This window comes from Mus caroli, unplaced genomic scaffold, assembly GCF_978045245.1.
Source record: "Mus caroli unplaced genomic scaffold, Mus_caroli_1 scaffold_11, whole genome shotgun sequence".
Classification (NCBI taxonomy): Eukaryota; Metazoa; Chordata; class Mammalia; order Rodentia; family Muridae; genus Mus; species Mus caroli.
In genome coordinates this window covers 12142152-12156471 of record NW_028227266.1, presented here as the reverse complement: position 1 = coordinate 12156471, position 14320 = coordinate 12142152, and the positions used below count along the sequence as shown (strand labels likewise).

Here is a 14320-nt window from a genome sequence, read left to right as displayed (position 1 = left end):
AAGCAGAGCAAAGCTCAGCAAGGCAGCACCTTCCCCAACCCTTCTGGATATAACGTCCATCTCTGTCTCTAGGCTGAGCACCCTTCCCATTCAGCAGCCTCCTCACCTCCTGACCATCCTGGGCTCTAGGGAGATTTTGAGATATTTATCTAAAATAAAGAAAAAGTTGGGAGAGAAGAAATGAGACCAAGCATGAGGACTAAGGCACAGACACCAAGTTCAATGCTTGCTCTCTGAATTACCCAGACTTAACTAGGTTCACATCTCTAAATGGCAGTCACCCCAGGTCCCTCTACCTGCTACATCACTCAGCAAACAGAATCCTGGTAGGCAGCCTACACATTTCCACCTTCTCAGCAACAACAGAAACACAGTGATCACCAGCTTCAACACCACAAAGCCAGGCTGACCAACACAGCCCTGACCATACTACCCCAATGCTGGAAGCCTCAAGAGAAACACACACAAGTGAATGGCTTTGTACAGCCAGTGCTGGGCAAAGGACTTGGGGACTCCACAGCCACAGACTGGAGCACCCAGGAAGTAGCCATCAGTGCTGCATTCAAGTGTGCCCTCTGGAACTTCCTCTAACCGGTACCAAGAACCCTGCTCACACCTGAGCTTCCTCAAGTATAAAATGACAGGTTCAGGAAAGGAACTCACAGCAGAGATACTTAACGGCACTCAACTGTGTACATGAAAAGTTTGAAAGGTCAGGGTAGGGAGGTGGAGAGATGGCTCCCTGCTCTTCGGGAGACTTGAATTTATTTCTCAGCACCTGTATCAGGCAGCTGACAACCACCTAGCTGTAGCTCCAGGGAATCCGACAGCTGTCTACACACAGAGAGATAAAAAGAAGTAAATGAAAGGCTAGGGGTAGTGGGACACACCTATCTTAGCACACGGGCAGCAAAGGCAAGAGAATCAAAAGTTCAAAGCCAGGCTGGACTGTTTACAAAAAAAAATTTTAAAGGGTGAGTTTCATGCTATTTATTCTTTATCACAACCATAAAAATAAGTTAAAGTTTATATTTTTATAAACAATTTTAGTAGTAGAATTCCGTAAGATATTGTAAGGGGTGTCATACAATGTCTGGTACCTACTGAGCTCGAGTAAGCAGTAATTTCTTCCCAGTGCTGATGCTTCCTTCACCATGTACAACACAGAAGCCCTGGCTGGGCTTGAGCTCTGTGTCGGTCGGTCGGTCGAGTGCTGCCCAGCACACCATGATAGCACACTCCTATAGTGCCTGCACTTGGCAGGAGGAGGCAGGAGGATCAGAAGATGGAAGTCATCTTCAGCTGCACAGCAGGTGTGAGGCCAGCCTAACATTCTCAAAAAGAAAATAAAGATGAAAATTTCCAACAAGACAAAATACAGAGATAACCGGGGAAATAACTTTTTAGTATTTCTCTATGTGAATGCTATTTGTCAAAAATTTACAATGTAATATATATACAATCTTGTAGTCATGACCCATTTCTTTTCTTACTTATTTTACAAAAACAAACACCGGGAATATAGGTCCTTTGCTGAAGGCCCGGATAGAAAGTTGTGTGTAACCTGGGAGAACACAGGTACTTGCTGAGCAATTGAAGCCACCGGCCTCTAGCAGAGCGGAGGGTTGCCAAATCCTCCTAACCTGGGCCTCCCTCCCTTGCCTAGGAAGCAGGACCCTGGAGGCAGGACAGCAGGGGACAGCATGGAGGAGGCGAGGTGCTGGCCATGACTTCTAGGGGAGTCTGACTGTGTCAGGTGCCCTACTTCAATGGGTTTCCACTAGGGTGAGGAGAGGAGGCCAAGGGCTTGCCCAATCAGGAGAGAGGAGCACAAGGAATGGAGAGGACCACTCTAGTCCCTTCATTGTCCTATAGGTTAAAGGTGAGACAACTATAAAAGCAGTAAGCTTGGGAAAGGCTCTCCGGTGAAGCTGCCTGCCAGCTGTGCAGGACGTCGCCAAGTTCAGTTTCCTGAGGACCTCTAGCAGAGAAAGAATTCATTTAAAAAAGCAGTTCTACGAAAGCCCTTTGGATATGCTAGGAGAACACATCCCAAAATAACCCTCTCAGGACATGCATGGGCAGTCCACAACATTGACTCTGTAGAGAGCTGTGCTCCAGAGGGAGTTGGGGAGTGGGTATGGATCTCCCCACAGCAGCTGTTCCTCACACAGGCAATTGTTTCCATCCCCACTTATACGTAATTATCCCTAAAACCACGTTCTCCATGGGGCCTGGGCAGAAGCACCATGCAGATAACTTCCAAACATGGGAGCCCCCTCTGTGAGTGAAGGAAGTCGGCCTACCCATGGCCCATCTCTCAGGAGCCTTCCTAACACAGCACCAGGCCCTTTCCTTCCGAGGCTACAGAGGAAATTCCTTGTCAGTTAGACACGGTGCCTGCCCTTCATCTCTGAGTTATGTCCTCAGCAGACACACAAACTGATCCCACAGGCCTCAAGCAGGCCAACCCAAACTTCCACCTCAGTCTCTTCTTTTTAAATGACAGAAACTTGGTGTTTTTATAAAACTATGTGAGTTACAAAGTGAGAAGGTCCTGGGTTCCTGAACAAAGAACACAGGACAGACAGTTCAGCTCTCTCCATGGGCCTCCACCAACATCCCTGAATGTTCAAGGCTAAACGTGACCCACTAACCGAGGGAGCCGACTGGATTTTGCTGCCTCTTGGCTTTACAGCTTGCAAAGATCTAGATGCTAAACTGAATTTGCACACTGAGCTCAGCATTTCCACCGTCTGCCTGAGGCAAAGAGCACCTGAACTCTGACTACAGTGTCCGCCACTCTGAGATGGATAGGATAGAGCCTGTGGGACGTGTGTGTGTGTGTGTGTGTGTGTGTGTGTGTGTGTGTGTGTGAAGGCCATGTAACTCACAGTACAGCAGCTCTGCAAGCTCTGTCCATGCACACAGGTCACCCAAGCCTCGTCCTTGTGCACGTAGCATATGTGAGGGGAGGAAGAGAGTCAAAGAAGAGAGTCAGAAAGAGCAGTGGATCTGGGATGAAGAGAGATCTAACTTCTTCCTTTTAAAACCTATAGACAAAATACCTAAGTGCATTCATACACGCACAAGTGAGCACACACACACACACACACATATACAAACATGCACATGCATGCACACACACACACACGCTGTCTCTACCTCTAAGGAAAAGCCCTAATACGACAAGACTAACCACTGCACTAACTGAGCATTCTGTGCTTCTGGAGACCCACACAGAGAGACGTAAGGAGAGCCTCAGGTAGAAGACAGCAGAGGCCAGGATAAGGAACACAGAGCAGATACCCTGATCCCGAGAAATGAGGCAGAATAAATTTGTGTTGCTTAAGCCACTGCCTGGGCACTGTGTCATAACAGCCCTAGGAAACAGCACAGATCCCCCAGCCAGCCCTCAGCAGGACCAGGACCTTGGCTTCTTTCATTCACTGTAGATTCCCTAAGGCAAGCACAGGGGACACTCAGTAAAAGCTTGCTGGGTGCTGGGTGAATAACAATCTAACAGGACTCCGGAGAGGTGCTGCCTTCAGCTTAGACAGGCCCTTGCAGAGAGGCTAATGTTCTAACTTCCCTCAGAGACAGACAGGTCAGGAACTGGACTGGGAACTCATTCATCCAGTTCACAACACTAACTTCCCGCAGGTAGCCAGCTCCTTCTCCAGGAGGGCTGCCAGAGTAATGACTGCAGCGGGCGGGCGAGGGGGCAGGATCCAGCTTGACTTGCCTCTCCATTACACTGTGACCTTGAACAGGCACCTTGCCCCTGGGGTCTTTATCTGTCAAATGCAGCGTGTAATAAAAGCCAATCTGCTCTCTACAGGTTAACCATGGCCCGTTTTAATCTGTGCATGTTCTAAGAAGCCAGACCCAAGGTGAGGCCTTGAATCTGCTATTATTTAGGGCAATACCTTTGGCACCTACTGCACATTGCTCTCAAGTCTCTCTCATGCCACAGGCCACTATTATTCCATTCAGGTTTAGAGCTTTTGGGATGGGGGAGGGGGTAGGTTTCTCTTTGTAGCCCTGGCTGTCATGGAACTCACTCTGTAGACCAGGACCAGGCTGACCTTTGAACTCAGAAATCTTGCCTGCCTCTACCTCCAGAGTGCTGGGCTTAACGGCATGCATCACCTTACTCCTTTTGTAGCACTAACTGTCACACACATGGTCCAGACTCAAGTCCCAGTCTCTGTGACTGAATCTCTGCCTACTCCCGAGGACTCCTGCATCTGTGCATGGAGCACTGGGACCTCATAGGCCCCAGACCACGTGCTCAAACACTAAGCACGGCCTTCAGCAGGGCTATCTATCATTTTCCTATGTAGACACCAGCTACACGGTGTAATGCGGGCCTTGAGTACCACCTTCTCGACGTTCACCCTGCAGGCCTCTGATATCCAGTGGAAAGAAAAAAAAAAAAAACAGCAAACAAATTAGGGGCCTTGCATGAACTTGTCAGCGTGTGTGCACATGCACACCCACAGCGTGGTGCAAACACTATGAACACATGTGGCTGGGGAGAGTGAAGACCTATGTACATCAGCCTGGGGACTGCTGTTAGGAGCGTAGACGCATGAGCTTGATAGGCAGGCAGGCAGGCAGGCAGGCATGAGCTGGAATTCCAACACCACAGACAATCTTCTCCTGTTCCTCTCAGGATCTCAGTAACCTCAAGGCATAAAGTGACCCTGAGCATTAGAGCCTTGGGCAATAAACGACACAGCCAATACTGTCCACATCTGGAAACAAGTACATGTGGACGTGTGCAGAAGATGGGGAAAGTCCCTGCTCACTCTCAGTCTGGCCAGCTGTGTGAAGCGAGACACGTCATCATTCAGAGGCTCTGTCTGTCAGTCACCTCACGCTTGGCCTTCCAACACCCAGGCTCTCTAAATGAAAGCACAAAGCCTTTGCACCCGGGCACTGATACACACATAGGAGCTGTTGACTAGTAACCGGTAGGCTGACATAAGATGTCTGAGTTCCTCTCCTGCCAAGACTCGTGGACACCCTTCCACCTGCACCCCTCTCTGCTCCCGTCTGTCTCTCAGCAGACACTGGTCTCCAGACCTAGCCCTTTCAATCCTAGCAGGCTCTCTACATTGTCATATGGAACTAACCAAATGTAAAGCCGTTCACTTAAAAGCATTTACTGGTCACTTACTTGAGATGGCTCAGGAGGTAAAAGTGTTTGCCACCCAAGCCTGACAACCTCAGTTTGAATCCTGAAACCCAGCTCCACACAGTTTTACTCTTTCCTCCACACATGCACCATGGTACCCATGCATGCACACACATACACACACAATTAAAAATTAAAACCATTGCTAAGAAAGGAATCTGCACACAGGAGAAATGGCTTCAATCACTGAGAACCTGCTGGGTAGATGTCAAAACTCTATGAAAGAACACAGAATCCTCACAATGACCCTGTAACTTATGACCTAGGTAAGCCTGGGTCCCCAGAAAGGAAACTGAGGCTAGAAAGAGAACAAACTTTGGTCTAGTACCAGGATATAATAGACTTAGCGCCCATCCCCCACCCCCCAATGAGGACTGAGCAGGAGCTGGGTTCCAAAGAGGCTGGGTTCTAGAGTCCCTTTTCCACCCCTCTCCCCTCACCATCCCTACTCCAAACCTCCCTCAGCAGCAGAAGACTGAAATGTTCCTGTAAGCCAAAGTCTCTAAAGTCCATGGCCCAGGCTGTGGGAGCAGCCCAAAGGAGTCAAACTCAGGTACCGTCTCATCTATCAATCTGCTGGCTACCTGATAAGACTCCAGAGTTTCTCCCAAAGACCCCAGTACATGGCAAACTGTCACAACCTCCCAGAGCAAGCCAGGAGCAGGGATGACGGCCGCACAGATGGAAGAACATCTGCCACACACAGGGTCTCCACAACCAGGCTTTATAAACGCCAGCCACAGCATCTGGTTTTCAGGTGCACAGTCTCCAGAAAGACCAGTCTAGTTTGGTACTTACACAAACCCAGTTCCTCAGGGGAACACCTCAAGACATATCCAGGAGCCCTATACCAAGTTCCAAGTGTCCTGTCACCATACCTAGCCTCTGGCAGAAATGGAACGAATGTGAAACCAGGTCTGGCTCCCAGGTGCCACACTGCCACCCCTGGTGACACTGTGCCTATTCCACCCTAAGCAGAGCCAAGCAAAGTCCTTCTGGGCATCACACAGTGATTACTATAGACCTGCCCACTCTGCACTAAGATCCAAGGCTAAGTAATGAGTGCCACGACTTAACTGGTAATTGACAGACTGCTCATAAAACTTCTTCCAATCAGCATAATGTCAGCCAGTAGGACAAATGGTCAAACTCTTAAACTGTAGTAGAGGTCAGGACATCTAAGATCACCACGGGCACTGCTGCTGTGAGGGACTAAATTAATGTAAACGCCTGACAAATCATTCCAGTCACAGAGAAACGCAGGCACACAACTTCATGAGCTAGTTCATCTGCCCATCGACAGGAAGCCAATTCATAACCTGATACATCTATATCATGTGTTGTAAACAAAGGAACAGAGACTACATGTATGTAAACAACCACATGTATGTAAACATGTATGCTACATGTATGTAAACAACTTTCCAATATTAAAAACAAGAAGGGTAGTGGAATGGTGCATACAATCAGATCTAGACATGGAAAACAAAGAAACCCTTATGCCCGTGCGTCTAAATGGGCTGGCAAATGACTTCAAGATACTCATTCAACTGCTAAACCAGTTACCGCTGAGGACTCGACAGGGAGGAGGTATCTGGGAGAGGGTTGCCAGGGTCACCATGCCTGCTCTTCTCTTCCACACTCTCCATGGGAAGGTGGGGGTGGGGGTGCAGATTCGCACATACCACTTGGGTCATCTAAGAAAGCAATGGCCTCACTGTAAACAGCACCATCCAAACAGATTCCCCTGCTGGCAAACCCCAAGTCAGTGCATGTTTCCATGTTGCACCCTAAGAGGAACTAAAGAGATCCATGCCTAATATCTTAGCTTTGACAACAGGTCAAATTGGGATTGACATGGTAAGAGGGATGCAAGGAGAGCTGTGGCCTTTCCTACCCTCAACCTGCCATCCTTGAATGCACCAGTTCTGCGCCTTTCTTCACACATATGCACACAATGTCAAAAGAGAATCCCCTTCCGGCAGCAGAGAAGAGGTCCTTCACCACAGCCCACTAAGCATCCCTCAGGCAAGCCAACAAAGGGATCTGGATAAACTTCCAGACCTTCCCAACCAGGTGCTGTGTGCCAGTGCCTGCGTTAGTGGGAGAGCCAAGACTGGCAGAGAAGCCCGCTCGGTGGAGTCCCTCTGCTCCGGCAAGCAGCCCAGGAATCTCTTCCCTCACTCCTGAAACCCAAACTGTATCAGTACACAAATCAGACGCCTCATCCAACAGAGCAGTGTTAGCACAGAAAGAGAGAAATCAGCAGTATCCTGGCTAAATGTATATTTATTTTTACTGCTTGCCAGACCCACAGCCCTGCTGTAGATTTAAACATTGGACAAATATCTTTTCTGATTCTTGGTAATAATTAAAACAAACAGACCCTAATACACATACACACACACACACATATGCATATACTTTTTAAAAAGCCAACAAAGAGGCTTTGCTGCAGACATAATAAACAAGAGGTAGGCATGATAGCTACTGTCTGCAGTGAGAGTGCTCTTCTCCAGCATGGACCTTACTACCCAGTCAAGGATGCTGTTCGTTCTTGTACACCATCGTGGGTGTCAAAAAGAGGCACCTTAGTAAAAGGATGCAAGGTCACCAATTCAAAGAAAACGTAAGCAGCAAGGTGGGCCTGCACATAGTACCCACCAACAGAGACTACTACACGTGCTGGGAAGCAGTGTGGTGAGGTCTAACAGGTTACCTAACTGCTCCCTCAGAAATGCATAGTCCAGATAAAGCCAGACCCCACCTGGTCAACTGATCTCCTGCCTGACCAGAACAAGAACAAACAGGAATGCAGTCCAGAAAATGGACAGCTGTAAGCAGGTTCACTACCATCTCTGGCACAGAGTAGGGGCATAAGACGTGTGAACAGCATGTTGCATTTGAAAATTCCAAGCCGGGCGTGGTGGCGCACGCCTTTAATCCCAGCACTCGGGAGGCAGAGGCAGGCGGATTTCTGAGTTCGAGGCCAGCCTGGTCTACAAAGTGAGTTCCAGGACAGCCAGAGCTACACAGAGAAACCCTGTCTCGAAAAAAAAAAAAAAAAAAGAAAATTCCAGTCACCCTAGTCCCAGGGCTCAGAATCTGCTCCAGGCTGCAGATTTAGAGGAAGGTAACCTCCACTGCTTAGAGTTGGCCACTAATCACAGTATACACACCGTTACTGCTTTCCCCAGCAGCCTCACACAGGCACACACAGAGAACTGAAGACTAACCCTATCACATCTGCTTGGGGACCAGTAATTACTAGAATGTAAACTACATTTAAACCAGGCTTTATCCTTCTAGCAAGTTCCACTTAACTGCTCAGACAGTATTCCTAAGTGGGGCTTGAGAGCCCAACCTCAATTCTGAGAAGCTCCTAGACATGATAAGGTCAGAGGGTGGCAACAGAGGCCTTTCAGGTCAGACTCAGACAGCTGTCTCTAGCAAGAGCCCAATAGAAGCAATGCCCGCTGCTGCAGGTTCCCTCTCAGCATCTTCAGGACCACAGCTCAAGGCTGTGGTTATGAGGAGCAGGAAAGGTTTCCTCTCTGGACTCCATCATCCAAAGAGACTTAGATCTTCCCATTCGTTGTGCACCCTGTGCAGCACAGGGCCATAGTGTCATGGTTCTTACCTGGGCTGTATCTTAAGATCACTGTATTAATGGACTCTTCTCCACTAATTTCCACTTCCTGTGTTTCATACTCCACACAGCCCACTGAACATCTTCCCTGAGACAGACTTAACCTTCTTTCCTTGAGGAAACTCCCAAACCACAAGACAAAGGCTGCCTCCCATCCTCAGCCGAGTGCGCACAGTCCTACCTGCCCAGAAGCGACGCAAACACAGGCCACGGTTAAAGACTGACTATGTGTTGGACATGAGTCTCTGGGCCATCACGACACCTGTGACAGCCTAATAATTCCACAAGCACGCTTCTGAGCCTTGGAGATAGCATGACCAGCCTTTCCCATCCACAGGACACCCGTGTCTGTGAGCCATCCCAGCACCGTGCTTCCCATCCACAGGACACACGTGTCTGTGAGCCGTCCCGGCACCGTGCTTCCCATCCACAGGACACACGTGTCTGTGAGCCGTCCCGGCACCGTGCTTCCCATCCACAGGACACACGTGTCTGTGAGCCGTCCCGGCACCGTGCTTCCCATCCACAGGACACACGTGTCTGTGAGCCGTCCCGGCACCGTGCTTCCCATCCACAGGACACACGTGTCTGTGAGCCGTCCCGGCACCGTGCTTCCCATCCACAGGACACACGTGTCTGTGAGCCGTCCCGGCACCGTGCTTCCCATCCACAGGACACACGTGTCTGTGAGCCGTCCCGGCACCGTGCTTCCCATCCACAGGACACACGTGTCTGTGAGCCGTCCCGGCACCGTGCTTTATGGATCACGTGCCATCAGGTCTGCTGTCAGGGCCACGGCCTGTCATGACCGTCTAGTTCCCCAGGAGTGAGCACCTTAAGGCTGTCCCCAGCCTGGCTCTGTATACTGTGCTCCTTAGCTCCTCAGCAGCTCTGCATAACCAGTGAGAATGAACTCAAGAGAACAGAAGGCAGAGGCGAGCTCTGAAGTGTAGAAACTAGACTATAAAAATGTAAAGGAAACCAAAAGTAACTCATTAAAACAATGTGAGAACGGTGAAGGAACAGGTCAAAATATAAATTCCTGGGATGTTTTAAACCTCATTTGTTTCCACAATTTAAGAGGGTGACATTTTAAAGACTCACAATGAAGCCATTTCCATGATTTAAAAACTATTTCTTTTAAAATATCTTTGGGGAACTAGGAGGTACTTTTATAGACTGACTAGATCCTAATAAAAATCCTGGCGTCCGTCACAACAAACACCCTCTTGGAATTTAATTTCCTTTTCTGCACACAACTGACGACAGAATTTCACTGATGTTGCCACTAAGGCAAGTCACAATCTGCCTACAGCACAAAACTTGAAAGCCCAGCAAGAACGCTCCCAGCACTGGATAGACAGTGGCCTGGCATCTACCTCAGTTCCACTTGAACTACAGTCCCCTATAGGGTCAGCCAGATTCACCTCTTCTGTGACCTCCCTGCCTCCTCCCTCCTCACCTTATCCAGAAGCCCCGCCCCCCAAACTCCACTATCTTTTCTTTGTGCAAAAATGGAGAGAAATCTACAAAATAAGCAAAAGAAAACCAGATAAAACCACATCCAACTTCCAACCTGCCCTTTCTGGCTTCTGGTTTTGTTCAGTTCCTTATTGAATCCATCCCCAGGCCAAGGCCCTGGAATGTTCTGTGTGTGTGCTGGGATTGGTGTGGGGAGGCAAAAGCCGGAGGAATTATTCATAAGGACAAAAATGTACTTTAAAAAGCCTTTCTCCCCTGAGGACAATTCCTACTGGAAGACTTAATCAATCCCATTATCTGGAGTGCCTGAGCAAGAAGAGAGAGGAGGGGCCGCTTTCACGTTCACAGGCGAGGGAAAGCAGCAGGCCTCAGGCTTTAGAGGAGCAGACCCCAGACCAGAGGTGAAGCCAAGGGCTCACACCCAGGCCCGCTCAACTTCCAGGATTGCTTCCTAGGCTGAGTCCAGAGAGCCGTACAGTGCCTAAGGCCCAGCATCCTGGGTCAGAGGGCACTTGCCTGTCTTCATGTTCTCAGTGAGAGGTCATAACCTTGTACACTAACAGGAATTCCTTTCCCATCACTGCAAACGGCTCTCTGAGTGCAGAGATACTGCTGTGACACAGAACTGTGCCTCTTGGCTTTGCTTCCTCGGAAGCCAGTGAACTGAAGCTCACTCGTCTTCACACAGCCTAAAGAGCATCAGAGGCTCAAGTGGAAACTGTCCTGAAAACATGATTCTTGTTAATCTCGCAGTCTCTGTATAGTCATACTCATGCATATACACACTACGGATATTTTAAGGAATGAACGGAATTAGGGAAGCCCTATGTTTTTAAGGTATCATTTCACCACCATCTTAAACTTAAGAGATAGTCATCTACTGCCACTTCGAAGAAACTAACAAAATTGTTTTAAGGATTACTGAGAATGACATGGTCAAATCAAAGCTGATGTAGGTTCTGAAAGCTGAAAATGGAAATGGACAATGGAAAAACATTCAGTTATGATAAAACAAGAAAATCGTCCCTCAGGGTGGAGAGATAGCTCAATGGTTAAGAGCTCTGACTGCTCTTCCAGAGGTCCTGAGTTCAAATCCAAGCAACCACATGGTGGCTCACAACCATCTGTGATGGGATCTGATGCCCTCTTCTGGTGTGTCTGAAGACAGCTACAGTGTACTCATATACATATAAATAAATAAATAAATAAATCTAAGAAAGAAAGAAAGAAAGAAAGAAAGAAAGAGAAAGAAAATCCCCCCTCACGTTACAAACTAAAGTTTAATTATTAATGAGCTGCTTAGCCCAATTACTGCAATTGCCCTCAGGACCAAAAAACTTTCCCCAGTCCGGGTGAGAGGCTGCCCCAGAAGAAACGGAGGAATAAGATAGAACACTATATCTTACTGGAATAAGCATATACTATTATGTAAACTATTTGTAGTGGGCTGCACCCAAGCATACCTCATGCATACGTATTTACTATTTGAATGTGGAAGAAATCAGCTTGAAACATCACATGCAATTGGGAAGCCAGCCCACTACATATAGCTGGACCAGAAGAGGTAGCAAGGATGCCATTACACAGGATACTGAGATGTGGACATGCCCCTCAGGAAAGGCCCCATCAAGCCAGCTGAGCAACCACCCCAGGCTTGAACGCTACAATAAGAAGCAATTCATGCCCATGGATGGCATGTTCAGTATGGTCTCAGCTCCAGAAGCGACTTTATAGCCCATAATACCCACTACCTTCGTGAGTACAGCACTCCAACATACACCTAGTACCAGTTACGACTTTCTTGCTTTGTGTGTTCAATCTTTTTAGCTCCTGTTTTCTTCAAAGCTATCCTAATTTCTTTCTGGGGGCAAGAAGAAACATTTGTACACATGAGAGACTGCACGTCAGACAAGGCTACACTTCAGGCTCCCTCAGAAACCTCCTCCTGCCTTCTGTAAATTATCTGGCTTTTTTCTCCTATTGCACAGATAAGAACACTGAGGTCCATAGGGCTCACCCAAGGTCATGTCCTGCTGACACATCTAGACTCTCCCAAGGACTCAAGAGGCCCATGGCCTGGGCCCACAGCTATGCTCCTCCACTGCAAGGAGGCATGGAGGTGATTTGAATACTAAGTGTATTGGGGAGGGGGCATCAAGTTCATCAAGGGGCACCACATAGGTTGTTCTAATAACGCACGGGCATCTGTTGAAACCTTGTTTGGGAAGTGGCCAACGACAGACAGAAAATCAGAGGCCATGTCTTCTAGCCGCACACTATGCCTAGATGTGCTGTGCAGCTTTGAGAAGCTGCTGGCCCAGCCCGGAGAATCTCTTAAACGCTAGGGGGCCGGGAGTTTCGCACTGAGCCGGGAATGAGAGGTTGGGTGGGTGTGCGTGCTTCATGCGATCCCATCCCACTCTCTTCGAACACCCTGCACATACCGTCCACTCCGCAGCCCGCTCAACTTCCCCAGGACAAACGCACCGCAGTGTGAGGTGGAGGAGGCACCGGGAGGGGCGGTCCTGGAGCCCGCGACGCAGCAAACCACGCTCAGCTCCTTCCCCACGGGGACCCCGAACGCCACGAGGGGCCCCCAACTCTCGGCCGGGCCCCTGGGCCGCAGCGGGAAAGAGGCCAGCCCGTCCCCGCCGCCCCGCTGGGTTCCCCGCCACCCGCCGCCACCTGCAAACGCGCGCCCCTCTGCGGGCCGCGCGTGTCCCCGCGTGTCCGCGCGGGGCCACCTTCCCGCGCGGGGCCTCTGCCGCCCGCGCCGCACTTCCCGCCCGGCCCCCGAGGCCAGCGCGCCGCCCCAACTTTTCCCGGCCCGGCCCGGAAGGCGCGGCGGTGAGCGCAGAGCCGTCCCGCCCGCCAGCGCGCACCACCCGCGGCGCCCCTGCCCCCAGCACCGGCACGCGGAGGCCCCGCTCCGAGCCGCGCGGTCCCCGCAGCCCCCGCGCCCACCTGCCGCCGCCGCGCACGGCCGGGTACGTGGCAGGGGCCGCCGCTCGCCCGCCTCGCCTCTGCTCGCGCCTCGCGGGCGGCTCCGGGGCGCGGGACCGCGGCTCCAGGCGCCCTCTGCCGCCGGGAAGCCGAATCCTGCTCCCTAACCCTAACGCGGGGCCAGGCCACGCGGCACCCTGCACCCTGCGGACGCCCGGCAGGCCAGGCCGCCTAGCCCGCCGGAGAAGGAGACGCACGCGTGCGGTCACGCCCAGGAGGCAGCCAGGCCTGAAGCACCCCGTGTTCCCGTAACCCGTAAATGGCAGGTGGCGGTCTGGGTTGCAAAAGCGAAGTGCTTTCTTGCGTGCTCCACTGCTAACAGGCCAGGTGCACTCAGATGCGCCTCCGCCATTGTTGAGGGGAGAAGGGAAGGTTTAGGGTCCCCGTTCTTGAAAATGGGTATTAGGTTCTACATGGCGGTGGTAAGCCCGCCCTGTCAAAAGGACTGTGACCAGAAGCACTGGCTTCCCCACGAGGTCACCCTTGAAGAACTGTGTTCAGGTAGCCCTTAAGTACATCCATACCTGGCGCAGGTTAGAGAACAGGTTAGTGCCCGATGGCGGTAGTTTGTTCTGTGACCTGTGCCTGGGGTTTATGAGGAAACAAAATACAATCACAGATCTCCTCCCCTAAGGGAATGTTCCGACCTGGGTTTGTTTATTTATAATGTTCAGCTTGTTATAAATAAAATGGGACTCCTTGCCCCTTATCAGTATTAAAGCCCCATAAGGCCCTAAGCTAAATGTTATTAAGGACTTTTAGCCAAACACATTTGGGTTTTAAATCAACCTCTCAAAAGTTGAGACGTCTTAGGAAAGCTAATCTCCTTTTGCCAAAAATGAACTCATCCGTAAGAGTCATAAAACCTTCTTCCTGGTATAGTCATAAAAACCTACTTGCCAGTGTTATATTTGAAGATATACAGAGATCATATACAGTGCTTAGCATAGCCCTGCCTGGTGCCCATTTGTATTGTTACTGGT

At 50.1% G+C, this 14320-nt stretch overlaps 1 protein-coding gene across 8 annotated transcripts in view; it reads right to left on the bottom strand.

Moving 5' to 3' along the window:
• The window catches only part of Smco4 (single-pass membrane protein with coiled-coil domains 4), a 52372-nt gene extending 38672 nt beyond the window's left edge, over positions 1-13700 (bottom strand). For 2 of the 8 annotated variants that reach the window (XM_085844417.1, XM_085844423.1), the window contains exon 1: positions 107-118. In XM_085844417.1, the coding sequence (XP_085700543.1) occupies positions 107-117 (11 nt within the window). In that variant the 5' untranslated portion in view covers position 118. Of the gene's footprint in view, positions 1-106; positions 119-6001; positions 6521-12778; positions 12968-13298 lie in introns of those variants that run through there. The other 6 variants (XM_085844418.1, XM_021172414.3, XM_085844419.1 and 3 more) reach the window with 6 other exon arrangements.
• Positions 13701-14320: the final 620 nt, after the last annotated feature.